This window comes from Miscanthus floridulus, chromosome 6 (assembly GCF_019320115.1).
Source record: "Miscanthus floridulus cultivar M001 chromosome 6, ASM1932011v1, whole genome shotgun sequence".
Classification (NCBI taxonomy): Eukaryota; Viridiplantae; Streptophyta; class Magnoliopsida; order Poales; family Poaceae; genus Miscanthus; species Miscanthus floridulus.
The window spans coordinates 77,565,658-77,593,333 of record NC_089585.1 but is presented as its reverse complement, the minus strand read 5'-3'; the positions used below and the strand labels follow the sequence as shown (position 1 = coordinate 77,593,333).

Genomic DNA, 27,676 nt, shown 5'->3' with positions numbered 1-27,676 from the left:
CGACTAAGATCACCGGCCTTCCTAGACTTGACCACGATGTCGTCTATGTAGGCCTCGATGGTTCGCCCTGATGTGCTCGCCAAAGACCAGGGTCATGCACTGCTGGTATGTGGCCCCTGCTGTTTCTGAGGCCGAACGGCATAGTCACATAGCAGTACATGCCGAATGGGGTGATGAAAGAAGTTGCGAGCTGGTCGGACTCTTTCATCTTGATTTGATGGTAACCGGAATACGCATCAAGGAAGGACAGGGTTTCGCATCCCGCAGTGGAGTCAATGATTTGGTCAATTCGAGGCAATGGGAAAGGGACTTTTGGACAAGCCTTATTCAAATCGGTGTAGTCTACACACATCCTCCACTTCCTGTTTTTCTTCTTAACTAATATAGGATTAGCTAACCACTCCGGATGGGACACTTCCTTGATGAACTCGGTCGCCAAAAGCTTCTATACCTCCTCGCCAATGGCCCTGCGCTTTTCCTCGTCGAATCGGCGCAAGCGCTGCTTCACTGGTCTGGAGCCAGCCCAGAAGTCCAAGGCGTGCTCGACGACTTCCCTCGGTATGCCCGGCATGTCCGAGGGACTCCACGCGAACATATCGGCATTCATGCAGAGAAAGTCGACGAGCATGACTTCCTATTTGCTGTCGAGGGTGGCGCTAATCCTCAGCGCCCGGTCGTTGGAGCCGATGGGGTCGACCGAGACGAGCTTGACGGCCTTCGTGGGCTCGAAAGTCTCGGCACGACGCTTGGAGTCAGGCGCCTCGTCACCCAGCCGGTCGAGGTTGACGATGAGGGTCTCGGCTTCCACGAGAGCCTCAGCATACTCGATGCATTCGACGTCACAGTCATGTGCATGCTCGTACGTGGACTTGACCATGATGACGTCGTTGGGACCTGGCATCTTGAGCTTGAGGTAGGTGTAGTTGGGGACCGCCATGAACTTGCGTAGCACGGGCGCCCCAGGATGGCGTGGTACATTCCCTTGAACCCAACCACCTCAAAGGTGAGGACTTCCTTGCGGTAGTTGGAGGGAGTGCCAAAGCAGACAGGCAGGTCGATGCACCCGAGGGGTCATGTTTGCTTCCCCGGCATGATGCTGTGGAAAGGTGCGGCATCGCCTCGGAGCTGTGACTGGTCGAGCTCAAGGAGCTCCAGGGTGTTGGTGTAGAGGATGTTGAGGCCGCTGCCTCTGTCCATCAACACCTTAGTGAGCCGGGTGTTACCGATGATGGGGTCGACAATGAGTGGGTACTGCCCGGGGTTCGGGACACGATCGGGGTGGTCATCCTGATCAAAGGTGATCGCCTCCCAAGACCAGTTGAGGTACCGGGGAGCGGCCACCTTCACCGAGAAGACCTCCCGGCATTCCCTCTTTCGCTGGCACGCCGTGAGACACGCTGAAGGTCCGCCGAAGATCATGAAGGCATTGTGCACCTCAGGGAACCTATCGTCCTTGTCATCGTCCCTATTGCATGGTGCACTCCTCGAGGGCGTGCTTCACCGGGCCCTGGTGGTACGGGCAGGGCTTCTTTAGCATGTCATCGAAGAGCCTGGGGCCTCTAGGGCCTCAAGGATTCTTGCGATCCGTGGCCGCAACCAGACTGGCCTCGAGGACCTCCTACTTTCCCTAGAGACCTCTTTTTCTTTTTCTTGGGGAGGTGGGGAGCCGAGGCCTTGGGGGCCTCGTCCCTCTGCTTCCCCTTGGCTTTGTTGTCGGGGAAGATGGCATCGACCGCCTCTTCACCCGAGGTGAAGTTGGTGGCGATGTTGAGGAGCGCGGCAGCCGAGGTTGGTACATTCCGGCCTAACTCCTAGACCAGGTCTTGGCAGCTGGTGCCGGAGAGGAAAGCCTGGACAATTTCTGAGTCGCCGACGCTGGGCAACTCGGTGCATTGCTTGGAGAAGCACCGGATGAAGTCTCGAAGGGACTCGCCCAGCTTCTAGCGACAACTCTTAAGGTCCCAGGAGTTCCTGGGGCACACGTATGTGCCCTAGAAATTCCCGACGAAGACCCTGACCAAGTCACGCTAGTCGTGGATCTGCGAGGGAGGGAGGTGTTCGAGCCAGGCTCACGCCGAGTCTGACAGGAACAATGGAAGGTTGTGGATGATGAGCAGGTCATCGTTCGCGCTGCCTAGCTGACAAGCTAGGCGGTAATAAGCCAGCCAGAGTTCAGGGTTGGTCTCTTCGCTGTACTTCGTGAGATTGGCCAATTGTCGAAACCGGGCTGGGAAATGAGCGCTGCGGATGGCTCTGCTGAAGACTCGAGGGCCAGGTGGCTCAGGTGATGGACTGCGGTCCTCCCCACTGTCGTAGCGGCCACCTCGGTGCGGGCGGTATCCTCAGGCGGCCCCCTCGTTGTCGTGGCGCCATCGCCTACTGACCACATCGTGGTCGCCTTGCGCCTCGCGTCGGTCGCCGAGGCGGTCATGCACCGAGGGGACTTTGTTGGCCGTCGGTGCCCAAGCGGGTTTGGGACGAACCGAGGCCTCCCTATCCTACCGAGACGGTGTCGTGGGAAGTTCCGAGGCGCCCCCGCGCCGTCGCGAGGCGGAGCTCTCGGCCTGCTGCACCACGGTGGTCTCAAGGAGGTCCTAGAGCTCGCCGTGGACCCATCGCCCCATCGTGGTAGAGGGTTTGGGCATCGTTCGAAGAAGCATCGCCGCTGTCGCAATGTTCTGGCTAGCACGATTGAAGATAGGGGGTTGCTCATCCCCCCCCCTGTCGTCGTTGATGCGGCGGTGGACGTCGTGGGCCCTCCGTCGGGTTGCTCCGACCTCGCTGCGACCCCGCTGCTCTTGCTCGAGAGTGTCTTGGAGCTACTGCAGAAGGAGTCGGTCTTGTTTGACCTTGGCCTGGAGCTCACGGAGCTGCTCCAGGTCCGGGCGTTGAAGCTGTCCGGGGGCACGGTTCTCGTTCCGCGCCGCCGGTGGGACAACACGTGGAGGTGTGGCGTCGCCTACCCCTGGCGAAGTAGGGAACGGTTGCCTGCCCCTTTGTCCTCATCGTCTGTGCTCGACATCTCGAGTCCGACGTGGAAGCACTCACGAGTGGGGTCATAAGTGCCTTCATCGTCAGAGTCGGAGTAGCCAAAGCAGTAGTCGCTCGCGGCCAGGAAGCGGCGCATGGCTTCAGGGTCATGAAGTCCGGAGAAGTCCGCTCTGGCCCACGCCTCGTCCTCCTCCGAGGAGTCAGCGTGGGTGTGGGTCAAAGTTGTGGTGTCGAAGTCGAGGGTGAAGCGCTGGTGGCGTCCTGAGGGCTCCGCGTGAGCGGAAGTGTAGGCGGAAGCATAGGTGGCGGCGGCATTTCTCAACCCGAAGGGGTACAGGGATGGTGCCATCGTCAGGCTTTGCTCCACCGAAGTCGACTCCTCAGGAGGTGGCGGGACAGAGCTTGATGACGGGGCGTCACCGGACGCTACCGGCGTCTTTCCTTTGTCAAGGCTCAGGCTAGATAGGCACAGTGCCGAGCACAGCGGCCGGTAACCCCTGCCATGTCCTGTCCTGGACGATATGGTGTTGGTGCGACTTCCCGTCTTGTCGGCCGCTCTACTGTGTCGAGCCGTCGTCCGGCTGATGTTGCGGGAGTGGTTGGTCGCATTAATTGGATGCGACGCTCTACCGGTTGAATTGGTCGAGGCGGAGGCGACGGGGCTGTTGCCGAGCCGGCCTTGAGCGAGACGGAGAATCGGCATCTCATCCGAGGCTTTACGCGCGAGGCCTCGAGCGAGACAGGAGAATCGGTTCCCCGTCCGAGGCCTTTCGTGCGAGGCCTCGAGCGAGGCGAAAAATCGATAGACCGCCCGAGGCCATTCGTGCGAGGCCTCGAGCGAGGCGGAGAGTCGTCAGGCCGTCTGAGGCCTCTCGTGCGAGGCCCCGAGCAAGGCGGAGAATCGATGGCCTCGGACAAGGCCGGGGGTTAACCAATAGTTGTCTGTTGGCTTTGATTTTGACAGGGTCTAAGCGATTTTTTCGGTTTTCACTTAGGGGACCCCGTTTTATGGTACCCGACAATTTGAAACATACACTTGCAACATACATCTATGGACACTGCAATATATGCAACATCTAGATAAAACACTTGCAACATACGTTTGAAACAGCTAAAACATTTGAAAACATACACTTGCAGCGTACGTGTATAGCCTAGTGCAACATATGCAACATCCAGATAAACCATTGCAACATACGTTTGAAAACAGTTGAAACATTTCAAACATACACTTGCAACATACGCGTATAGAGGCGTCAAAAAAACATATACGTATAGACATTGCAACATATGCAACACCAAGTCGACTTTTGCAACCTTCACATAAAACATATGCAACATACATCTAAAACGCATGAAACATACGGTCGTAACGTGTGCTCATCTACTTGCTGCCGCCTAATGGAGGCTTGTTGACGCGGAGCTTGATGCCATGGCGCAAAGGTCACCCACGGTCCACTGACCTCGGTTGTGCACAGCGCGAGTCTAGGCGGGAGGCGCAAGGTGCGGCGGAGTGCAGCGCAAGACGCGAGGCGATGGCGACGCGAGGCATGAGCAACGAGCGGCGTGAGGCACGAGGCGCGGGTGGGGGCACGAGGCACAAGGCGCATGGCGCGCGAGACGCGGGGTCAGGCGGGTCCGTCCCGTCCTCGGCAGAGAATATTATTGGTTTTTTAGGGAAGAAACAAATGGACATCTTCTGTAAGGATAGTGGATCTGGCTTCTTTTCGGCCCGGCCCAGTTTCATTTTTTTCAACGAACCCTGCCTAGCCGCTGCCGGCAGTTATTTCTGTTGGCTATTCCGGCATTTTACCATTACCCGAGCCCATCGGACAGTGCCCACTCCGGTATCAGTACAGTACACCTCACCTGCACTGACCTGTCTCTCCGGTCTCAGCCGCCCACCCTAACATTCGGTCCCGAGGGCCCACTTTACAGAGTGTGCGTATAGCAGGCTGCACGTAGCTTTCTCTGCTATAATTTACTAATCTCGCAATTAATCATCACATCCATAATCCTGTTTATACAAAAGAAAAATCCAGCTGTTGCAGACGATGTGAGGCCTACCTCTCCATCCACATCCACCGCAGTTTCAACAATTTAAAACGGTTTAGTTGAAATGCATTATTTTCTCCATTGATGAACAGAGGCAGCACGACTTGGCCAGCCATCGGCAATCGAACCAGATCTTTTTCAGCACGTCCTATTATTTGTGTCTATTCACAACGAACTTGTGCTAGGCTTTAGTTTGCTGTGTGTATTCACAATCTGGCCCTGCAGATTTTGCTGTCGGTACAATTAATTGATGAAAATAAATTAATTTTTCTTTGATGTAAATGACTACCAGATATTTAGTTTCTCAATTTCTTTCTTTCTTTCTAATGTCATTGTCACATCTAGTCTAATATTTTGAAGGTGACATGTCCTTGTTAGGCTGAAAATCAAAAGGGGAGAGAAGGAAAAAGGCAGGGCAAGAGAGGGGAAAGTACCTAGCCAGCTCGGAAGCAAAGCAGGAGGAGGCAGAGATGCCAACCGCAATGTTCTGTCATCTCTGCTCATGAGCAAATCGGTAACAAGCTTGATCATGCTTCTCTTCACTGATCATTCTGTGATCTGATTCTAACTCGTTTCTCATTAATCCAATCCCAAGATTTCACACACGTTTACCTGCAGTGGGCACAGGAGAAGCCCTATCGAGGTCAAGGTCGCCCATGGATGGAGATCATAGGAGGCAATCCGCCGCCGCCGCCGCCGTGGTCACCGTCACACAGGCGGCGCGCGCGCAGGACAGCCCCGCGCGGCGCCTGATCGCCTGGCTGCGGCTTCTCTTCCGTGAGTGCCGTCTCGTTTCTCTCGTCGATTCTTCAGTCTATCCAAGAAGAAACAGTCCAGCTCGATCGCGATCCAACCCACGGGCACTTCGGTTCTGCAGGGGCGTTCGTCCATAGGTACGGCAAGATCGCGAGCTGGGACGCGGCGGGCCGCCCCGTGTTCGTCATCCTCGCCGTCTTCTTCCTCCAGAGGAGCCTGCGCTGCCTGTACTTGTCATGGAAAGAGTCGTCGCGGCTGCGGCTGATGGCCGCCGCCGTCACCGTGCAGGCGACCGTCAGGGCGATGGCGGCGCGGCGCGAGCTCTCTGTCCGGAAGCAGACCAGAGCTGCCACACGCATCCAGGTACTAGCATACAGTGATCAACTGTAGCTTCACTGTGTGGCTGCACACGCTAGTAATGGATTCTGAATTTTCATCGTGTCCGGGGGAAAAAAAAGGCGCAATGGCGTGCGCACAGGGCGGTGTGGAGCTACCTGACGACGAAGAGAGCCGCCCTTATCTGCCAACGTGCTTGGAGGCAAAGCATTGCAAGCAAGGAGCTCAGGAAGCTCAGACAGGTCCAACCCTCATCTTCTACTGCTCATGGTGCCCGGTTTTCTTGTGTTCTCCGCATGATATATGGACAATGTGCAGGAAAATCTTGAGAGGGAAATGCTGGATGAGATGTGCAGGCTGCGTGAGATGGTGGACGTGCTCCAGCAGGCTGTCAATGACGCCGAGACGAGAGCCATTAACGAGAGAGAGGCGGCGAAGGATGCGATAGCGCAGTTGGAAGCAGCCTCGGTGGTGATGGTTGAGGACACTGAGAAGGTCAAGGCGTTGAATGCCGAAGTTGACCGCCTGAAGGTCTCTCCTTCACACCAACTTCATTCAGAGATTGTGTAATGTGGAATGGTTTCATCTGAAAAACATGATATCTGAACACTCAAGATCAAGGCTTGATGGGGTGCAGGATTTGCTGGGAGCTGAAATGAGTGAAACTTTTGCCGCCAAGAAGGCGCTTGCTGAAGCTGAATTGAGGAATGAGAAGCTGGCCAGGCTGCTTGGAGTTGAGGAAGTTAAGAACAAACGGCTTCAAGATTCCCTGAAAAGGTAATTATAAGGGTTCAAAATCAGATAGCACTTGCCATTCCTCTTTGCACAATGCACGCTTCCAGTGAGTTCATGATGGAAATTCTAGTGTTTTGCATGGTTATTTCATAGGATGGAGGAGAAGGCTTCTAATCTAGATGAGGAAAACAGAATGCTTCGACAGGCTGTGGCATCAAACCCTGCTATTGTCAAGTTGCCATCGAGCGAAAACCATGAAGCATCTGGTATTCAGGTACATCCAATCATCGTATCATTAACTAATTTGTGATGCCATGCCAAGTATTAAGAAATCATAGTTTCTTTTAGTTAATAACTGACCATAGTTGTATACATTTATGTTGTCAGGCAACTCCAGATAATGAGAAATCAGCAAACGGTACAGTGAAGCCCATAATAGTGGATAGGGAGGCTAATATCCATGTATGTATGATCCTATAACCATTTGAGTCAATAACTTCTTTTGTGGGTTTCTTATGCATTGCTGACATGACATAATGGATTTCTATCTAGGAGAAGAGTGCTGAACAACCTAGCTCAAATGGTCACGAAGCTGAGAAGCAACAGCAAGTATGACATTAGCTCTGAACTTTTCAGCTTTACTGTTTTGCAGTTCATGCCATGCGTCTGAGCATCATTTTAATATCTCAAAACGTTCAGGAGCTTCTGATCAAGTGTCTATCTGAAGATCTGGGTTTCTCGATCGGTAGGCCTATTGCTGCATACCTCATATACAGGTGTCTAGTTCATTGGAGATCATTTGAAGAAGAACGGACCGTGGTCTTTGACAGGATTATTCAGAAGATTACTGCCACACTTGAGGTATCTGGCAGTGTGGCAAGAATATTGGATAATGGATTTTACGTTTGTAAGGAATGAAAACATAATCTAATATTCTTCCATTGCTAGGCGCGAGACAACAACGAGACACTAGCATATTGGCTGTCCAATTCATGCACGCTGCTGGTTCTTCTTCAAAGGACACTGAAAATCAACGGGGTAGCTGCTTTGGCTCGTCAGAGGCGAAGAGCATCACCTCTTAAGGTGCCACAGGTAATGTGCAGAAATCCCAACACTGTGCTCAATTACTGTCAAACATGATGCTGTCAATGGACTTGGGAATTCTGAAATCTGATCTCACTCCAGGAAAACCAAGATCCTAGCCATCCTGACCGTCCAGTTTCCAACGGAGGGTTGATCAGTGGACTAACTGAAGTTTACCAGGTTGAGGCCAAGTATCCAGCTATTGCATTCAAGCAGCAGCTCACTGCATTGTTGGAGAAGGTTTATGGGATGATCCGGCACAATCTAAAGAAGGAACTGTCGCCACTTCTTGGCCTGTGTATTCAGGTAGTATTCTGCACAATGTAGTTCTCAAGCGTCTTTGCCAAAAATTATAACCCAGGGTTTAAATCTTCTCCAGGCACCACGTACATTTGTTGTCAGTCCCAGAGGATCATGTTCTCAAGGAACAGATTTGGCACAACAAGCTTCCATGGCACATTGGCAGAGCATCATCAAAATCCTCACAAATTCTCTCAATGTTCTGAAATCAAATTATGTATGTGCCAAAAGCTCAATACTACAGAAGTTGATACAGTTTTTTTATTGGAACACACTTGATTCAAGACTGTTGCATTGCAGGTGCCTCCATTCCTGATTTGCAAGCTGTTCACACAAGTCTTTTCATTTATCAATGTGCAACTTTTTAACAGGTGCCTGCTCATTCATCGTTAACTCATAATAGACAGAATTAGCATTATGAACCCATGTAACATTTCTTCAATTGTAGTCTTTTACTACGGCGTGAGTGCTGCTCATTCAGTAATGGAGAGTATGTCAAGGCTGGGCTGGATGAGTTAGAGCATTGGTGCTTTTGGTTGACTGAAGAGGTGATGGCATCTTCAGACTGGTTCAACAGACCTTTGACAAAGCAGTCGCTAACCTTCCCCCTTTTTGGGCAAAAGGTTCTAACCTTTTTAACCTGTAACTGTAAACAGTATGCAGGATCTGCATGGGATGAGCTGAAGCATATCAGGCAAGCAGTTACCCTCTTGGTACTTGAAGAGAAGCATAGCCGGAGTCTCACAGAGATCACAGACGACTTCTGCCCAGTAAGTTTATGAACCTTGCAAACTACTACACGCTTTTGAAGTTTTGATACCATCATTCTCAAGTTAGTGACAAAATTGGGCGTCTATGGTACCGATAGGCGCTGAGCTTGCAGCAACTGTACCGGATCAGTACGATGTACTGCGACGACAAGTATGGAACCCTGGGCATTCCATCAGAAGTGAGTGATCCCAACACACTCCTGTCAAGAACTTTCAGGATTCGATTTGTTCACTTTTTGGACTGAATTCTCTCTCTCTCTCTCTCTCTCTCTCTAAACCGCAGGTCATCTCGAGCATGCGGACCAAGATGATTGATGGCTCGAGCAGTCCATCGGCGCATGATGACATCAACTCGTTCCTGCTAGACGATGACTTCAGGTACTGTCTCCTCTTTCTTTCTTTTTTGAATCTTGATCTGCCTGATGATACATTGATCCTCACCAAGATTGCATTTCTGAGTGCAGCATACCGTTCTCCGTCGATGACTTCACGAAGCTGATAGTGCACGTCGACGTAGCGGACATGGACCTGCCACCGCTGATTCAGGAGAGCAACGGCTCCAAACTGGGACATTGAACTGATCAGCAAACTTGGCGGTGACGACATACATGCCATTTTTGTGTGTGTGTTGCGGTGATGTACATAGTGCGTGATATATTACGACATATACCACAGTTTTGATATCTGGGTTTTAAACTTTTGATTGCATATATATACGGTTTTGGTTTTTCTTCTTTGACTGATCTTCATTTCTCTACCACCTGAGTGAGTGCCTGATTGGGTTTGCGTGTGTAAGGTTGTACAGAACTGAGCTGGCATATAAAGTATCTATGTAAGCAAAGAAAGCCTTTTTGTTTGATTTTTTTCATAAGAGTGAGTGATGCTTGCAAGCCAGGCTTTCCTTCGCCGTGTGTGCCCTCAGATTCTAACTGTAACACCTGTCACTTTTTTTTTTGTTTGAAAGACGCCTGGGGTTGATAACCTCCACAACTGTTGAGCATCTGTCAATCTCACAATAATGATCTAAAGAAACACTGTCGGGCATCTGGAATTGATGACTTGTCTATCTTCATTGCCTCTGATTGTACTCTAGCAGTGGGATTTGGATCTGGCCATGGCCAGCGCATGGACAGTAAAGTGGTCATGACAATACGTTAAACCAGAACCACTCTTTGGGTTAGGACAAGGTTACTACTGACACAGACGTAACAGTATTAATATACAGGTTGCGATTGCGAACAATGACCGTTCGTTCATCTCTCTGTCAACAACACTGCTGCTGTATGCCTGTATCAGAGCTCAGAGGAGGACAGACCAAAACACATGATCAATGTAGCAGCACCTTGTTCACGCGACTCAAAAGAAAGGAGGGAGAAAACAACTGCACGATGTGCAGGCGATTAAAAATTGACGGAGGGCTCAGTTACTTTTTGATTCAACACGACACTTGATCGCGCTCCTTTCACATACTGATACTAGTGCCTTGCAATTTCAACGGGCCCCCACCGAGAAGCGAGAATACGCTTGTTATCTATCACAGCCACATGTATGACAGCAGTGCGAGATCCGAGCAGTGGATGTGTCACGCAGCAAGTGTGCAGAGCAGGTGAGAAGAAGATCCTCCAACTCTGGCTACCGTCCTCCTCGAGTGAATTTCAGTTGAAATCCTCATGCTAGTCTAGAAGGATTCATCCATGTCCATGGAGTTGGAATTACACGTTTTGGTTGATTTGTCAGAGTGATGGATTTGCCCTTGAAATGCAAGACAAACAATTGCTTTGGACCTTTCTTCCATTCTTTGTATTTCCTTATGAAGTCTTAGGCCCTGTTCGCTTGAACTTATCAGCCGTACCGTTTCAGCGAAATAACAGTGTTTTCTCTCACAACAAATCAGCATTAGCATCAGCCGTTTTTCCAGCCAGCCGAACAGGGCCTTACATAGAGAAGGAAAAGGGGGTAGTGAGCGGTCTATAACAGTAAAGCGTCCGAAAAGGAGGTGTGACCATGAAGAGGTTGGGCTGGTTTTAAGAGGATATGCGAATGTTTACACATTGATTCTTCATTTCTTAAGGCGGACTCTGGTTTGTCTTTGTAGGATCACAGTGTTTTACTCTGTGTGCTGCAACCAAAGCCAGTGACCGGTCGTTTTCACTCCGTCTATTCTGGTGTTGATGGTCACCGCATGAACCAGAAGTTCCTACTAATCCTCCTCCTTCACTTACAAGACTCTGTGCGTTCAACATTGACCAGCAAGTTGAACTGAACAAGCCACCTTATTAGTATTTTTTTATTCCTTCGTTGCAAACAGGTGAAGCAAGCACGAGAAAATAAAGTATATCATAAGAAAATTAAGTACAAGCAAGTGAAAAGTAAATAAAAAGGGAAAGTAAAAAGAAATTTTCAACCCTGTGCATAATCATGGCGAGCATATGTTGTTTATATATATCTTGCCACCACGTGTCCCACTTCCCAAATTTTTAACTAGTACTAGTAGTGGAGGAATGGTAAATGTTTAAAACAAAACCTGTGTATTCAAATCTTGTTTTAAGAAACAAAAAGGAATACACAAGGACACTGCTAACCTGAGCTTGACAACGCACTATAGCTTCACTTTAAACAGCCGTCCAAACTTTTATCGTTAAACTAATGCACGTTTCAAATCCAAGGACCCCATAAACCTATCAGTCTCTAGTGTGACGTATCGTTAAATTATTCTCTCATGTTTGAAATGGATAATGCTAAGGCCTTATTTAAATGTTGTCGGATTCACCTTAATCTACGTGTGTTGGGGTGGATTAAAGTATAATTTAGTTGAAGATCCACTCCAATCCACCCCAACACATGTGGATTGATGTGAATCCAATTACATCCAAACAAGACCTAATGGAGTAGAGTTTTCGTGTGTGTATGTATGTTTATATATAGGACTGAATATGCATGTATGTTTGTGAACATTTGTGTCTATGTTGTGCGATTGAAAAAAAAAATTGCTCTCTAACTAGCAATCTGCCGTTGTGCACTCTGAAGGTGCCATCATGGGGCTGTTGAGCTGATGGTTTCTACGGCTAATAAGCCAGCTGATGTTGTTTTATTGTGATAGAAAAATACTATAACATGGCTGATAAGCTGGGTTGATAAGTTCAATTGTGACGTATCTTTCCTTGGCCGCGCCGTCTCCGTGCACCAAAGCCACGCATTGCAGTTGGCGTGGCAAGCAGCTGCCAGCCACTAGCTCCAACTGAAACCAATGATCTGAACATCTGGATGTGCAGCTAGTGCAGTCCTACGTCACTGTGATGGACTGCACAATTTGGGGGCAGAAACTAACACGAGTGATAGTGAGATAATCTGCTGAAAACACCAGATATCATGAGCAGCAGATCAATATCAACCTGGAAGTAGCGGTGCGTAATCACTGAGAAACCAGATAGAATTTTCTAGATTAACAGCTCCGGCGGATCATGTTACTCTTTGGAGTTTGGATCTGCTTGCAAAGGATCACTTCTAATCTGTACAGTTGCATGTTCTTCACTTACTATAGTGTGTTCTGCTTAAATGATGGCACAGTACATGATTGATTTCGTCGATTAAAGTGACGGGTTTAATTTGCCTCCATATGATTTGCGAGTGTTTATCGATCCATTGTCTCTTGTTCTTCAGCTGGCCTGATTGATGTTCGACGTTGGTGATTTGTGTTGTGAGGTTCAAGGCCGATCATTGTAGGGTGAGGGTTTGTAGACAGGCAAACGGCCACCTGGCACCTGAGCTTAATTTGTGTTCCGATCAAGACCAGTGATCGATCCTTTTCATCCTATCTCTATCTCTCTTGATTTATGATGCTTACTAATGTCATATTCGCTTGGCTGATAAGTCATGACTGAAAGTATTGTTGGCTGATTTGTTGCGAGAGAAAAATATTATTTATTGGCTGAAAAAATATGACTTATAAGCCAAGTGTACGTCAATGTGCCAAATGAACGACCCGAGACTTCGCGGTAATGCACCTTCACTTGCAAGCTTTTGTGGTTTTCAGCATTGACCACTTCGTTATTAAATTGGCCGGTTTGTTCCTGGGTCCTTGCTAGTGTCAACGAGCTCGGCACTCCTATTGATTAAGCTAGCATGTCTATCTAAGATAACATTGCGGCCATAAATATACAGCAAATGAGTGAACAAAACAGTACTTCAATTGTTTCAAAATTCTACCACTCCTATAATTGTTTTAGAAAAAAAAAACATTGGATCTACATGTTACTCATGGGCTCTAGCTAGGGATGAAAACGGATCGGATACGAACGGATATCACTCATATTATATTTGTTTTCATATTTCTGTTCGGATTCGGATTCGGACACGGATAGCGTTCGGATACATATACGAATACGGATTGACTCGGTTACGGATACGAATAATGAGTATCGAATACGGTATGAATCGGATTCGGAGAAGGTCGGATACAAATATCTATTCGGATATTGAGTAAAAGCAGCATATATATATATATATATATATATATATATATATATATATATATATATATATATATATATATATCATACGTGCGCAAACCATTACACCACTCTATGAGTACATAATCCATCTAGATTAAGCCGAAAGACTAAAGAGTAAAGCAACAAATAAGATAAAGATACAGATACATCATGCATCAAACATCATACAAGCACCAATCTTCGCGGCATGAGTAGAAATAGCCAAGCTCATGGCTTCATGGGTCTTATGGAGTCATGGTCATGGATTCAAGATCTACAATCCTTATATAGGTCATTTTTCATTTGAGAAAGTTTGAATAAAATGTAATTCAAATTTCACAAGTGTGTGACATAGTTTTAGAAAGTCTATATGAGATTCAAGAATTTGTGACTAGTGTTTGATAAAACTTTCTCAAATGGGAAAATGAGTTATGTAACAATTGTAGATCTTGCTGAGATAATCAAACTTGGTATTCAGAGATTTTTCATCTGAGGTCATTTAGTGTCTCATTTGAGCAAGTTTGACCAAGTCAAAGTTGGTCAAATAAAAAAACAAAACTTTGACTCTAGTATTATGAACTCTAAATGACTTCAAATTGAAACGTTTTGAATACCAAGTTTGTTAAACTCATCAAGATCTACAATTGTTGTTTTGGTCAACTTTCTATTTGAGATAGTTTGGACAGTTCCAATTTGTGATTTTTAAATTTCAACACCTACAAACTAGTTTTCGGAACCCTAGATTGTCTCAAATTCAAAAGTTTTGAATATCAAGTTTGTTCAGCTCATCAAGATCTACAATCCTTATATAGGCCATTTTTTCATTTGAAAAAGTTTGAACAAAATATAGTTTAAATTTCATAAGTGTGTGACATAGTTTTAGAAAGTCTATATGAGATTCAAGAATTTGTGACTAGTGTTTGATAAAATTTCTCAAATGGGAAAATGAGCTATGTAACAATTGTAGATATTGCTGAGATGATCAAACTTGGTATTCAGAGATTTTTCATCTGAGGTCATTTAGTGTCTCATTTGAGCAAGTTTGACCAAGTCAAATTTGGTCAAATGAAAAAACAACACTTTGACTCTAGTATTATGAACTCTAAATGACTTCAAATTGAAAAGTTTTGAATACCAAGTTTGTTAAACTCATCAAGATCTACAATTGTTGTTTTGGTTAACTTTCTATTTGAGAAAGTTTGGACGGTTCAAATTTATGATTTTTAAATTTTGATGCCTACAAACTAGTTTTTGAAACCCTAGATGGTCTCAAATTGAAAAGTTTCGAATATCAAGTTTGTTCAGCTCATCAAGATCTACAATCCTTATATAGGACATTTTTTCATTTGAGAAAATTTGAACAAAATATAGTTTAAATTTCACAAGTGCGTGACATAGTTTTAGAAAGTCTATATGATATTCAAGAATTTATGATTAGTGTTTAATAAAACTTTCTCAAATGGGAAAATGAGCTATGTAACAATTGTAGATTTTGCTGAGATGATCAAACTTGGTATTCAGAGTGTTTTCATCTGAGGTCATTTAGTGTCTCATTTGAGCAAGTTTGACCAAGTCAAATTTGGTCAAATGAAAAAATAATACTTTAACTCTAGTATTATGAACTCTAAATGACTTCAAATTGAAAAGTTTTGAATACCAAGTTTGTTCAACTCATCAAGATCTACAATTGTTGTTTTGGTCAACTTTCCATTTGAGAAAGTTTGGATGGTTCAAATTTATGATTTTTAAATTTTGACGCCTATAAACTATTTTTTGGAACCCTAAATTGTCTCAAATTGAAAAGTTTTGAATACCAAGTTTGTTCAGTTCATCAAGATATACAATCATTATATAGGCCATTTTTTCATTTGAGAAAGTTTGAACAAAATGTAGTTCAAATTTCGCAAGTGTGTGACATAGTTTTAGAAAGTCTATATGAGATTCAAGAATTTATGACTAGTGTTTGATAAAACTTTCTCAAATAGGAAAATGAGCTATGTAACAATTGTAGATTTTTCTAAGATGATCAAACTTGGTATTCAGAGTGTTTTCATCTGAGGTCATTTAGTGTCTCATTTGAGCAAGTTTAACCAAGTCAAATTTGGTCAAATGAAAAAAAACACTTTGACTCTAGTATTATGAACTCTAAATGACTTCAAATTGAAAAGTTTTGAATACCAAGTTTGTTAAACTCATCAAGATCTACAATTGTTGTTTTGGTCAACTTTCCATTTGAGAAAGTTTGGATGGTTCAAATTTATGATTTTTAAATTTTGACGTCTACAAACTAGTTTTTGGAACCCTAGATGGTCTCAAATTCAAACGTTTTGAATACCAAGTTTGTTCAACTCATCAAGATATACAATCCTTATATAGGCCATTTTTTCATTTAAAAAGTTTGAACAAAATATAGTTCAAATTTTATAAGTGTGTGACGTAGTTTTAGAAAGTCTATATGAGATTCAAGAATTTGTGACTAGTGTTTGATAAAAATTTCTCAAATGGGAAAATGAGCTATGTAACAATTGTAGATCTTGCTAAGATGATCAAACTTGGTATTCAGAGTTTTTTCATCTGAGGTCATTTAGTGTCTCATTTGAGCAAGTTTTACCAAGTCAAATTTGGTCAAATGAAAAAACAACACTTTGACTCTAGTATTATGAACTCTAAATGACTTCAAATTGAAAAGTTTTGAATACCAAGTTTGTTAAACTCATCAAGATCTACAATTGTTGTTTTGGTCAACTTTCCATTTGAGAAAGTTTGGACGGTTCAAATTTATGATTTTTAAATTTTGACGCCTATAAACTATTTTTCGGAACCCTAGATTGTCTCAAATTGAAAAGTTTTGAATACCAAGTTTGTTCAGCTCATCAAGATATACAATCATTATATAGGCCATTTTTTCATTTGAGAAAGTTTGAATAAAATGTAATTCAAATTTCACAAGTGTGTGACATAGTTTTAGAAAGTCTATATGAGATTCAAGAATTTGTGACTAGTGTTTGATAAAACTTTCTCAAATGGGAAAATGAGTTATGTAACAATTGTAGATCTTGCTGAGATAATCAAACTTGGTATTCAGAGATTTTTCATCTGAGGTCATTTAGTGTCTCATTTGAGCAAGTTTGACCAAGTCAAAGTTGGTCAAATGAAAAAACAAGACTTTGACTCTAGTATTATGAACTCTAAATTACTTCAAATTGAAAAGTTTTGAATACCAAGTTTGTTAAACTCATCAAGATCTACAATTGTTGTTTTGGTCAACTTTCTATTTGAGATAGTTTGGACAGTTTAAATTTGTGATTTTTAAATTTCGACGCCTACAAACTAGTTTTCGGAACCCTAGATTATCTCAAATTCAAAAGTTTTGAATACCAAATTTGTTCAGCTCATCAAGATCTACAATCCTTATATAGGCCATTTTTTCATTTGAAAAAGTTTGAACAAAATATAGTTCAAATTTCATAAGTGTGTGACATAGTTTTAGAAAGTCTATATGAGATTCAAGAATTTGTGACTAGTGTTTGATAAAACTTTCTCAAATGGGAAAATGAGCTATGTAACAATTGTAGATCTTGCTGAGATGATCAAACTTGGTATTCAGAGATTTTTCATCTGAGGTCATTTAGTGTCTCATTTGAGCAAGTTTGACTAAGTCAAATTTGGTCAAATGAAAAAACAACACTTTGACTCTAGTATTATGAACTCTAAATGACTTTCAAATTGAAAAGTTTTGAATACCAAGTTTGTTAAACTCATCAGGATCTACAATTGTTGTTTTGGTCAACTTTCTATTTGAGATAGTTTGGACGGTTCAAATTTGTGATTTTTAAATTTTGACGCCTACAAACTAGTTTTCGGAACCCTAGATTGTCTCAAATTGAAAAGTTTTGAATACCAAGTTTGTTCAGCTCAACAAGATCTATAATTTTTATTTTGATCATTTCTCCATCCAAGGTCGTTTGAACTTAAACGGATAGTATCCGGACGGATATATCCGTTTTTTTACTCGGATTATCTGTATCCGCCGGATACCGACGATATCATATTTGTATTTGATATCCGTGTAAACTATCCATTTAAGTATCCGTATCCGGAAAAAAATCCGAATATCCATATAAGTATCCATTTAAGTGTTCATATTTATTCGGTCGAACGGACGGTCGGATAAATATCCGTACCATTTTCATCCATAGCTCTAGCAAATAGTACATGCAAAAGTGATGCATACAACGTGTGCGTGGTATATGTGCGTTCAACTTGTAACTGAAAAAAAAATTATACAGAGGTAAACAACTTAATTATTAGATGATATCGATCCAACAAGATAAGATCCTGATGATGCAGAAGTGGAGAAAAAAAAAGATTCAATGTTTTGCATAAACAAAAACACACGACAACCTTGAGAGGTAAACAACTTGTCACAAACTTGTGTGGAAAATAATTTGCATAAACAAAAACACACGACAACCTTGAGAGCGTGACAGCTCACCATAGCTTCTCCTTAAACAACGATCCACATCGTCAATCAAACATTCAAACATATGCTATTCCAATTCCAAGGTTGATATACGGTTTGTTCGTTTGAACTTATCAGCCGGCTTATCAGCTAGAATCTACAGTATTTTCTCTCACAACAAAACAGCTTTAACCGACTTTAATACCAGCCGAACAGCCCGACAAGCCGTTCTCACAGTGTATACAATAATACTAGAAACAATAATCATCATATCCGTGTCTGATGGACACGTACGTACATAATCAAAGGATCTGCTCTGCTCGTGTTTGAAAAACATCCCGGAACAAACCAATGCAACCAGGGGAGTTCAAATCAAGTGCATCATCGGCCGGAATAGTCCGTCCAAGTGCGGTGCCCCAACCGCGAGATTATGACGGACGTGAAAGTGGCTTGCTTGCACTCAATCATGGAGCTGGGAGGCCCCATGCACGTAGTAGATTAGTATGGCTGGATTGAGGGGTTCGTCTAGGAACCCATTAGCACTAGCTAATATATAATCTGTCATGAAACCACATCCACCGGCACACTGGAATTATTAAACAAATGCAGATGATTGTTGATAGCTACTGCACATCTTGTACCAAAGACACACACTCCATCTCATCATAAGTGGTATGACTAATGTTTGTTAATTGCAATTAGCCGTATCAGTAGTAGTAGTAGATGCATGCCCCTAAAAAGGGTGTAATAAGGAGGGGAGATGCTTTTATTTGCTGTCAGGTTGGTGATGCGCATTGTGGCATTTCGTTGTCGTGATGGGTGGTGCCCAATGCAACCCAACCACACGAGGCCCAATCCACCCATCCATCAAGCTAATCATATAGCCGTCCGGCCACATTCATTCGAAGCAATACAAATCATCATCATCTATCCAATGCCGCAGCGAACACACGCACTGGAATCATCATCCGCTTTGCTTGCTTGACAGCTTGTTGCTACACCGATCGATTCTCTTGTGCAAACGCAACAACTGCACGTTATCCACAACACGCACCGTACGTACAAGTACACGTACATGTACAGGGATGTTCTATATATACAGGATCGTTTCGAAAAAAAAAACTATATATATATACAGGAACAAAAAGGAATACAAAGAGAGAGAAAAAAACGGGTAAAGATGTGTTACTTTCCTCATCATGGTATATATTTTACAACTCCAAAAGCTCCAAAGTGCATAGACATGAAATTCACATCAGCTCACCTAATGCAACACCCAAAGAGAGCTTTTTCGCCATTTTAAAATAAGCACAAAAAGCCTCCCCAGCTTTCACACACAAATCTCGCTGTCAATTCCTAACTACCCAAACCCATATTAGTGAAAAAGGAAATCATTCACAAGCAGTACTGTACTGCAGACAAACCAGGATTAGCAGCCAGAAGAAATACTCTTTTTGTGGTATCTTTTTTTTTCCCCTCTCCATTTTGTCGGGACCATTTTTTCAAAAAAAAATTCCAATTCAAATTTTTGCTTCGACGTCAGTGTCGTTAGAATCCGACGGCGACAGCGGCGGTCGCCGGTGTCTGCGGCAACGAGATGCTGTCATCTTCGTCTTCGTCGTCGTCGCCGAAGAGGGACCCGATCACCATAAACTCCCCTTCCTCCTCGATCTCGACGGCGGCGCCCTCTTGGATCTGCCTCTGCCACTTCTCCCGGTACGAGTTGAGCTTCTCCAGCTTCAGCCCCTCGCGGAAGCTCTCGATGAACCTGTCCGCCTTCGTGTTCACGTCGGGGCTCGCGCAGTACGCCGGCGCCGGCGACGCCGTGACGGAAGGGGAGTCATCCTCGCCCTCTGACACCAGCGGTGGCGGCGGAGGAGGAGGCGGAGGTAGCGGCGGAGACGGCGGCGGGAGCGGGTAGTAGGTGTAGTAGACGCGCCTCGGGTATAACGGCGGCTGCGGTGTGGGCGTGTGCACGTGGGCGCGTGGCGGCCGTGTCTTGACTGGTGGTGGCGGGGGTGCTGGAGGCGCGGGGCGAGACGGAGGCGGTGGCGGTTTCTTGGACCGGCGAGTGGGTGGAGGCGGGGGTGGCGGCTGCGGTGGCGCGACGGAGTGGATGCGGCGGCTCTTACTGCCCTTCTTGAAGAGATTGGAGAAGATGGAGGAAGGCGGTGGCGGGGGAGGAGGCGGTGGTGGAGGCGGCTGCCGCGGAGGGGCGTTGGTGGTGGTGCGAGCAGTGGAGTCCGGGCTCGCCGACGCATCTGACGACGGCGACGAGTAGTGGCCATCGGAATGGTGGTGGTGGTGATGGGGCCTCCGCTTGGCCTTCATGGTGATGCTCTTGCGCTTCTTCTGGTAGAACGTAGCAATGGCGGACGCTAGCTCCTTGGCGCCGCCCACGCTGCCGCTGCGCTTCTTCTTGCTGCGCGACACCGTCGAGGGAGGCGGAAGAGGGGGCGGAGGGGGTGGCGTTCCAGGCGGGAACATGGCCGGCGATGGCGGCGGCATCGGGTTCCTCACTTCTTCCACAACTATCTCTTGCTCCAATTCCTCTGGTCTCGGCAGTGTGTCGACGCTGTGCCGTCGCCGTCGACGGGGCGCCGGCGGCGGAGGCGGAGGTGGTGGAGCAGCAGGCGCCATCGCCACCGGCGCTTCCTGCTCCGGGACCACGTCCACCACCTTCGAGCTCCACCTCCTGCTCCACGCCGGGGCCACCGGCGCTTCCTGCTCCGGTATTACATTCACTGCGTCTGAGTTCCACCTCCTGCTCCTTGCCGGCGCCACCGGCGCCTCCCGCTCCGTTGTCACGTCCACCGCCTCCGAGGTCCACCTCCTGCTCCTCGCCGGAGCCACCGCTGCTTCCTGCTCGAGTATCATATCCAATGACTCTGAGTTCCACCTCCTGAGCCTCGCCGGCGCTACCGCCGCGTCCTGCTCCGGCATGACGTCCACTACCTCCGAGTCCCACCTCATGCTCCTCGCCGGAGCCACCGCTGCCTCCTTCTCGAGTATCATATCCAATGACTCTGAGTTCCACCTCCTGAGCCTCGTCGGCGCAACCGCTGCCTCCTGTTCCGGCATGATGTCCACCACCTCCGAGTCCCACCTCCTGCTCCTTGCCGGCGCCACTCTCGCCTCCTGCTCCAGTATGCTATCCAGCGACTCTGAGTTCCACCTCCTGAGCCTTGCCGGCGCCACCGTCGCGTTCTGCTCCGGCATGGCGTCCACCACCTCCGAGTCCCACCTCCTGCTCCTCGCCGGCGCCACTCTCGCCTCCTGCTCCAGTATGCTATCCAGCGACTCTGAGTTCCACCTCCTGAGCCTTGCCGGCGCCACCGTCGCGTTCTGCTCCGGCATGGCGTCCACCACCTCCGAGTCCCATCTCCTGCTCCTCGCCGGCGCCACTCTCGCTTCCTGCTCCAGTATGCTATCCAACGACTCCGAGTTCCACCTCCTGAGCCTCACCGGCGCTACCGGCGCCTCCTGCTCCGGCATGGCGCCCACCACCTCCGAGTCCCACCTCCTGCTCCTCGCCGGCGCCACCATCGCCTCTTGTTCCGGCATCACGTCAACAACCTCGGAGTTCCACCTCCTGAGCCTCGGCGTTGCCAGCGCCTCCCCCCTCTGTTGTTGCGGCGGCCTCTCCTCGTCCACCTTAGCCATCCTGGGGAGCCTCTCGACGCTCCTCCGCCGCCTCCGCGGCTCCCGAGGCTGCTCGGTCCGGCCGCGCTCGACGAAGGTGTCGACGGGGATGGTCTTGACCTCCGTCGTGGTTGTCCTCCCGCTCCCGTGCGGGTCGACGTCCCAGGTCCGCTCCTGCTTCTCCGGGCGGCGGGTCCGGTACAGCTCGGCGTCGTCGTAGAAGCGCCAGGCGGCCTCCGGGGACGCGAGGGCCCAGACGCCGTCGCTGCCGAGGCGCAGCTCCGGGTAGGAGCTGCTGCTCTTCATCCGGCGGATCCCCGAGGCGTGAGCGTGGTTGGTGCGGGACAGGCTGGCGTAGATGGCGGACATGGAGTCGTCGTAGCCGTCCCACTCCCCCGAGCTCGTAGTCGCCGCCGTGACGGGCTCTGCCCCCGCGGCGGGCGCCGAGGATGCCTGGCGATGATCGTCCTTGGCCGGCGCGCCGGAAGTCGCGGCGGAATAGGAGTCCCCGTCCCCGTCGCCGCCGCTGCTGCGGCCAAGGAGTCCGCAGAGGATGGCAAAGAGCACGAGGCAGAGGTTGACCACGTCCCAGCCGCTCTTGAAGTTGATCCCGCCGCGGCGGTACCCTCCTCCTCCTCCTCCAGTGCCGCCACCGCCTCCGTTTCCTCCTCCTCCAGCCCAAGGCGTCCCGCCGCCGCGGCGCATCGCGGAGGGCAGGAAGGGCAGCAGGAGCAGCGCGAAGAGGAGCACGAGGACCCAGACCTTGGGCCCGCCGCCGCCGCCCGCATTGTCGTGGTCGGCGTAGTGGTGCGCGGGCGCGTTCGCGCTACCGCCGCTCGTGCTCGGCGCGCCGTCATCAACCGCGGCGGCTGAAGGATGATCCCTCACCTGGCCGTCCATCCCAGCTCCTCCTCCTCCTCCTCCTCTTCCTCCGCAGCTGCTCCGTCGTGGTCGCTGGCGTCGTTGGCGAAAGGGCAAAGCGCGCTCTCGATCTCTATTCTGCTCTGTGACGCTGCTGTTGGCCTTTTGGCTGAAGTTTCTCTCGCTGTTGGTCCCTAGCTTTCTTCTGTCTGCCTGAGCTCACGGACACGGAGATATATACGACTCGTACGTGAGGGTGACGGACACACAGGCAGGTTGTGCCTGCTCTGCTCTGCTCTGCTTGGTTATATTATGTCGCACGAAACGGAATGCCGCGTACGATTTGTGGGCAAGAAAGCCGCGTACGATTGGGAATGATTAGGCGAGCCACTACTGCAGTAATGCTGACCCCGGCCCTGAAAAAAAATAGTGAATCCGCTGCTAACTAATCCCGGTCTACCGTCACGCGCTTGCACTGTTGTGCACCGAAGCTTCGCTGCCAAGTAGCAGCAGCAGCAGCAGTGTGGGATGCGGCACCGCACCGCACCGCACCGTGTTGATTTATTTGCCAAGCTGACAGGTAGAGAGAGGTGGTACTGCGTCCTGTGTCTGCCAGTACGAGGCTGCAACGAACAATTCGTCGCACCTGAGCAGTGATTGGCATCTGATGATGGTTTGGCGTGTGGTGTGCGGTGTCTGATCGAGCGAGCGGCATTGGAGCGCCTGCGCCTCACGCTGGCGGTGTGCGGGTGCCTGCTGGGCTGCTGCTCCTCCGATGAGCTGCCGTAAGTAACGGCTTCCGATCGGCGAGTGATTCGCTGCGGATCGGAGGAGCTCTCGATCGAAAACCGGCATTCAGGCGGTCACGCATCGATCGAGCTGGTGTCCGCCAGGCACGGCGCCATGAACGGCAAAATGTAACCGAATTCGGCTGGCTTTTGCACGCACATGATTCCCAGAAGAGGAGCAGCGGGTGAGGGAGGACGTTACGCACGCGCATTGTTCGTTCCATACCTCCACTCCATACATTGCTCGTGACATAAGAGAACTGCGCGTCGCGGCAACAACACACAACACACAGCTGCCGAGGCGTGGCCTGACTGATAGCTGGATGCAGCTGCAGATCCCAAAACCACGGCGTAAACCCCGTCTGCAGCATGGCCTGGCCTGCCTTAGAACGGAACACGCGCGAAGCGTCCACCCTGACGATTCGGTACGGTACCCAGCCCAGTATGGTTTGGTTTGGTTTGGCTCTGCTGCGTCTTTGGGTTGTTTGAACTGTCAGCACCATCATCATGATTCCATCACGCCCTTTTTGGTTCCCGGCCTGCTGGCCATCCATCTTCCGCGGAGCCGATTCCGTGGCGTCCAGCCGAGCAGGGCGATGCGACTATTCGAGAAAACAGTGAGTGGCCCCTCTCATCATTCACGCGACGACCCGATATGAATACGAATGACCAGACCAACAGGAGTGCACACTACTTCACTCAATACTCTACACGTACTCCTCCGCCGCGCCCTTTCTTTGCCTTTCCTGATATCCGGCCCAGCATCTTTGGTTCGAACGCTAGCTTCAGCAGAAAGGACTTGCTCAGAAAAAGAATGCTTGCTACGACGTATGCCAAGATTCCAAGCATAAAAAGCGCAGGATTCCTCCTGAACTTGCTACACGTCGCTCATTTGCGGGGTATAGGTTTACTGCAATGCTACTACTCCTACTCCTCCAGCGGTAGTCGTTGGGCAAGCATTGGTTTTTGGCTGCGATAATGGCACGCAACGCGTTAATTTGGTGCAGTAATTAGGATTAATTGAATTACCCTACCGTTCAGTTTTGTCCCATCCAATAGGTTCCAGATCCAAAAGGAAAGCTTCCCGACCTGAGCAGCCTCATCTCAAGTCCATGTAAAAAGCAACGGCAGCAGAATGCAGGTGTGAGATACTGCCTCCGTCCGGTAAAACATAAAATTCTAGTAGTATATTATATCTTTGAACAGTTATAGATAAAAACTTAAATTATAAAATATATTTTCATAATAGATTAATTTAGAGTTATAAATATGAATATGATTCACTAAAATTTTGATTTATTTGGCACGCTACCAGGGAGTACCATCACCACACCACCAGCGACGCGAAACGAAAAGCTGTGATTTGGACTCACGCCGCCGAGCAAGCACGCTTTGTAGAGTTGCGCAGACAGACAGACAGAAAGAAAGGTATCGTTGCTTCCAAAGCATCTAGCCTGCTTTCGTACCAGGCACTGTACTCCTCGTCTACGAGTAGTACGAGTACAGCATTCTACCCTGATTGGGGCCCGCCGAGCTCAACTGTCCGGGTCCCAATCACAGACGGCCCAGTACAATACACACAGTACCAGTGCTGGAATACTCCTAGTATGTTTCCTCGGAACCCTGTTCGGGTTACCCCATATTCGGCTCGTTCGGCTTTTTTTTAGGTGGAACAGTGTTTTTCTCTCACAACAATTCAATCGGAACAGTATTTTCAGTCAATTTCAGTCAAGTTTCAGACCAACGAACGGGTCATAACAGAATCTTTACCGGAACGAAGAACACAGCCAATCCCCAGTAGCGTACAGTCTGTCTCAGGAATCCAAGCTCACAACATGTGACATGGACCAGCACCAGCTATAGCCAAGCCCCAGCTATACAAGTTCGCGCCACGCCAAATCCCATGAGTGATCAGAGACTAATCACCTGGCCATGGCCAGGAAGGAAGAGAGATACAGAGAAATCAAAAGGGCAAGGGTGCTGCGTTGCTTGTAATAAACAAATTAATAAATGCAGTCAATCCAGCCTTCGTTCCGCTCTCCCAATCTACCATTTGGCCATCCCGTACGTCCATGGTCCATCCTCACTTTGATATTTTTGCTGCTGCTTCATTTCTACTAATCCTCTCTGTCCGTGCGTGACCATCTTTTCTAATGCATGTATTTTATTACTGACAGACAAGTTTCGTGTTGATGGGCACCATTAGATGAGAGAGACGCAGGAGCACGACAGGCGTGTGGGCGGTGGTGTGATCTGGGAGCGTGCCCGGCCCTGCAGCAGGGGATGGCCCGCCGGGTGCTGTCTCTTGTTATTTTACTATCAGGGATGGTCCATGCGCGCGGCGAGACCGAGAGCGAGACCGGCCGAATGGTGCCGCGGCAACCGCACAAACTGGGGATTTTTTTTTATTTTTAATCCTTTTTTGTCAATATTTTAATACTAATAAAAATATATTTGCATAAACTGACCCTTTTGGTCGTGCCAGCGTGGCTGGCGCAACAAGCCGAGCCACGGTGACGCCGACGTTGACCGTAGCTGGCGTGGCAAGGCCTGGGCCCCGCCCTGTCGCGCCACCGACTCCGGCGCGACAGAGCTGTCGAGCCGAGTGGGCTGGCGCGACAAAGGGAAATAGGGTTTGACGGCCCAGCCCACTTTCCTTTCTCTCCATCTCTCTCTCCCTCTCCTTTCCTCCCACGCGCCTGGGCGACGCAAATGCCGCTGCCACCAACTCCGCGCCACCCCGCCACCTCCGGCCGTCCTCGCCGTCTTCGACCACCGTAGGCGAGTTGAGCAGCAGCTGCTGTCTGTCCTCTCTCTCCCTCTCCCTCCCTTCCTCAGTGCATTGCTGCGGCTAGGGAGCATGAACGCGTGGCCTCGTCGGTGCCTGGCCGCTGCGGCGCCTCTGCCAGGCATCTCCAGCGCCGGAGAGTGGACCTCCCTGCTCCGTGGAGTGCAGTACATTGCCAGGTTATACTCCATCTCCTCGATTTCTTGACTTCTTATGCCATTTGTTGCTTCACTAGGGTTAGGAAATTAGGGATGCTATGAATGTTGGTAGCGTTGGTTATTACTATTTGATGCATAGATTATGTCTATGATAGACTCTGCCCGTGGATTGGATGTAACCTACAGTGTTGCATGGACCTAGGTAGTTGATGCATGGAGGATTTAGATAGGTATGTTTGTTGTCTTTGTTCACATCACTGTGAAGTTTGTGATATTGTAAAGTAGTAGTGAATGCACACAATTTATTTCGAATGTGTAGTTGTTGGTGTTGATGTGTTTCGTTCCTATTTTGTAGATGGATCGGTTAGTGCGATTATTTTATGGTGGCAAAGTTAAAGGAAATGGGGAGTTTGAAAGTATGCAAGAACATGTTCAAGTTCTTTAGTACACCTACCTTTGATGGTTTGGTCAGCCAATGCCAGGATAAATTTGGGTGGCCACTAAGATTGAGAGGTCGATTTGACTGTGGGAAGGAACGAGCACACTATGTGTTGATGTCTTTGTCATGTGAGGATGAATGGAAGAACTACGTAGAAGTTGTCAAGAGTAGTAGTGTTAGGTGCTTGGAAGTTGTTGTGGAGAAGGGGTGTAGCCCAATTGTGGTTGTTGTGGATGATATTGTGGATGTGGAGCCCATAGAGAACCTTACCCAAGACAAAGAGTTACAAGCGGTTGTCGTTAGAGAAGTTGATAGGTCATGTGAGCCCGGTGCCTTGAATGATGATTTCGATGAAGAAACGTTTGATGAGGAGAGGTGGCAACGGAGATGGAACACATGATATGGATGACATATCCCAAGGATCGGAGGATGACGAAGTTGATGTTGCCTCTGTGGACGAAGATGACTTGACTTCGGGGCCAAGTACTTCGGATGATGTGTTGGAGGACGAGTACAGGTCCGAGCCTAGTAGCGAGGACGAAAGTGATTGCTGTGAGGGAGGGATTTCCGGACGCAATAGGAGTCCCTAGCTGATGGGTCATTGAGAATGGAGTACAATGATGTCGAATTGAGGCAATTGACAACGGTTTGACGTTGTTGGCCGATGAGGTACCAGATAGTGAGGAGGTGGTGATTAAGAAGGGAATGGTATTTGATATGTTAGAGCATCTCAAGTTTCACAGGCCTTATTATGTGAGCCACTCCGACAAGAACAAGAGGTGCATGGTCCTTTGCAAGAATGGATGTCAATGGGGTCTATGGGCTCGGAGGCAGAGAAATGAAAAGTGGAAGATTCGTAATGTGAGGCAACCTCACACGTGTCGATCTTCGAAGTTGAAGGGTGTGCACGCACAAAACATAGCCCGTTACCTTGGTCATCGTCTTGTTGGTACGATTAGGGCCGATAGTGACACATCAGTTTCAAGCATGATCGAGACCATATTTGGGTTCACTGGTTATAG

General features: G+C 48.1%; 3 protein-coding genes across 4 annotated transcripts; 1 reads left to right on the top strand and 2 right to left on the bottom strand.

Moving 5' to 3' along the window:
* Positions 1-634: 634 nt before the first annotated feature.
* LOC136460725 (uncharacterized) lies at positions 635-937 on the bottom strand. Its single transcript, XM_066460315.1, has one exon. The coding sequence runs from the start codon at positions 935-937 to the stop codon at positions 635-637; it is 303 nt and encodes a 100-aa protein (XP_066316412.1).
* A 4,471-nt stretch (positions 938-5,408) lies between these two features.
* Positions 5,409-9,897, top strand: LOC136456177 (myosin-17-like). Of its 2 annotated transcripts, none has more exons than XM_066455961.1 (19): positions 5,409-5,560; positions 5,665-5,823; positions 5,924-6,165; positions 6,261-6,380; positions 6,457-6,669; positions 6,776-6,915; positions 7,027-7,147; positions 7,261-7,335; positions 7,426-7,482; positions 7,573-7,734; positions 7,822-7,965; positions 8,059-8,262; positions 8,336-8,473; positions 8,557-8,627; positions 8,705-8,804; positions 8,913-9,026; positions 9,125-9,205; positions 9,310-9,404; positions 9,491-9,897. In XM_066455961.1, the coding sequence occupies exons 2-19, from the start codon at positions 5,703-5,705 to the stop codon at positions 9,600-9,602; spliced, it is 2,310 nt and encodes a 769-aa protein (XP_066312058.1). In that variant the 5' UTR covers positions 5,409-5,560; positions 5,665-5,702; the 3' UTR covers positions 9,603-9,897. The 2 variants fall into 2 exon arrangements, with proteins under 2 accessions (XP_066312058.1, XP_066312059.1); XM_066455962.1 differs by having other exon boundaries at positions 5,434-5,560; positions 5,642-5,823.
* A 9,231-nt stretch (positions 9,898-19,128) lies between these two features.
* On the bottom strand, positions 19,129-22,753 carry LOC136456176 (actin cytoskeleton-regulatory complex protein PAN1-like). Its single transcript, XM_066455960.1, has one exon. The coding sequence runs from the start codon at positions 22,518-22,520 to the stop codon at positions 19,527-19,529; it is 2,994 nt and encodes a 997-aa protein (XP_066312057.1). The 5' UTR covers positions 22,521-22,753; the 3' UTR covers positions 19,129-19,526.
* Positions 22,754-27,676: the final 4,923 nt, after the last annotated feature.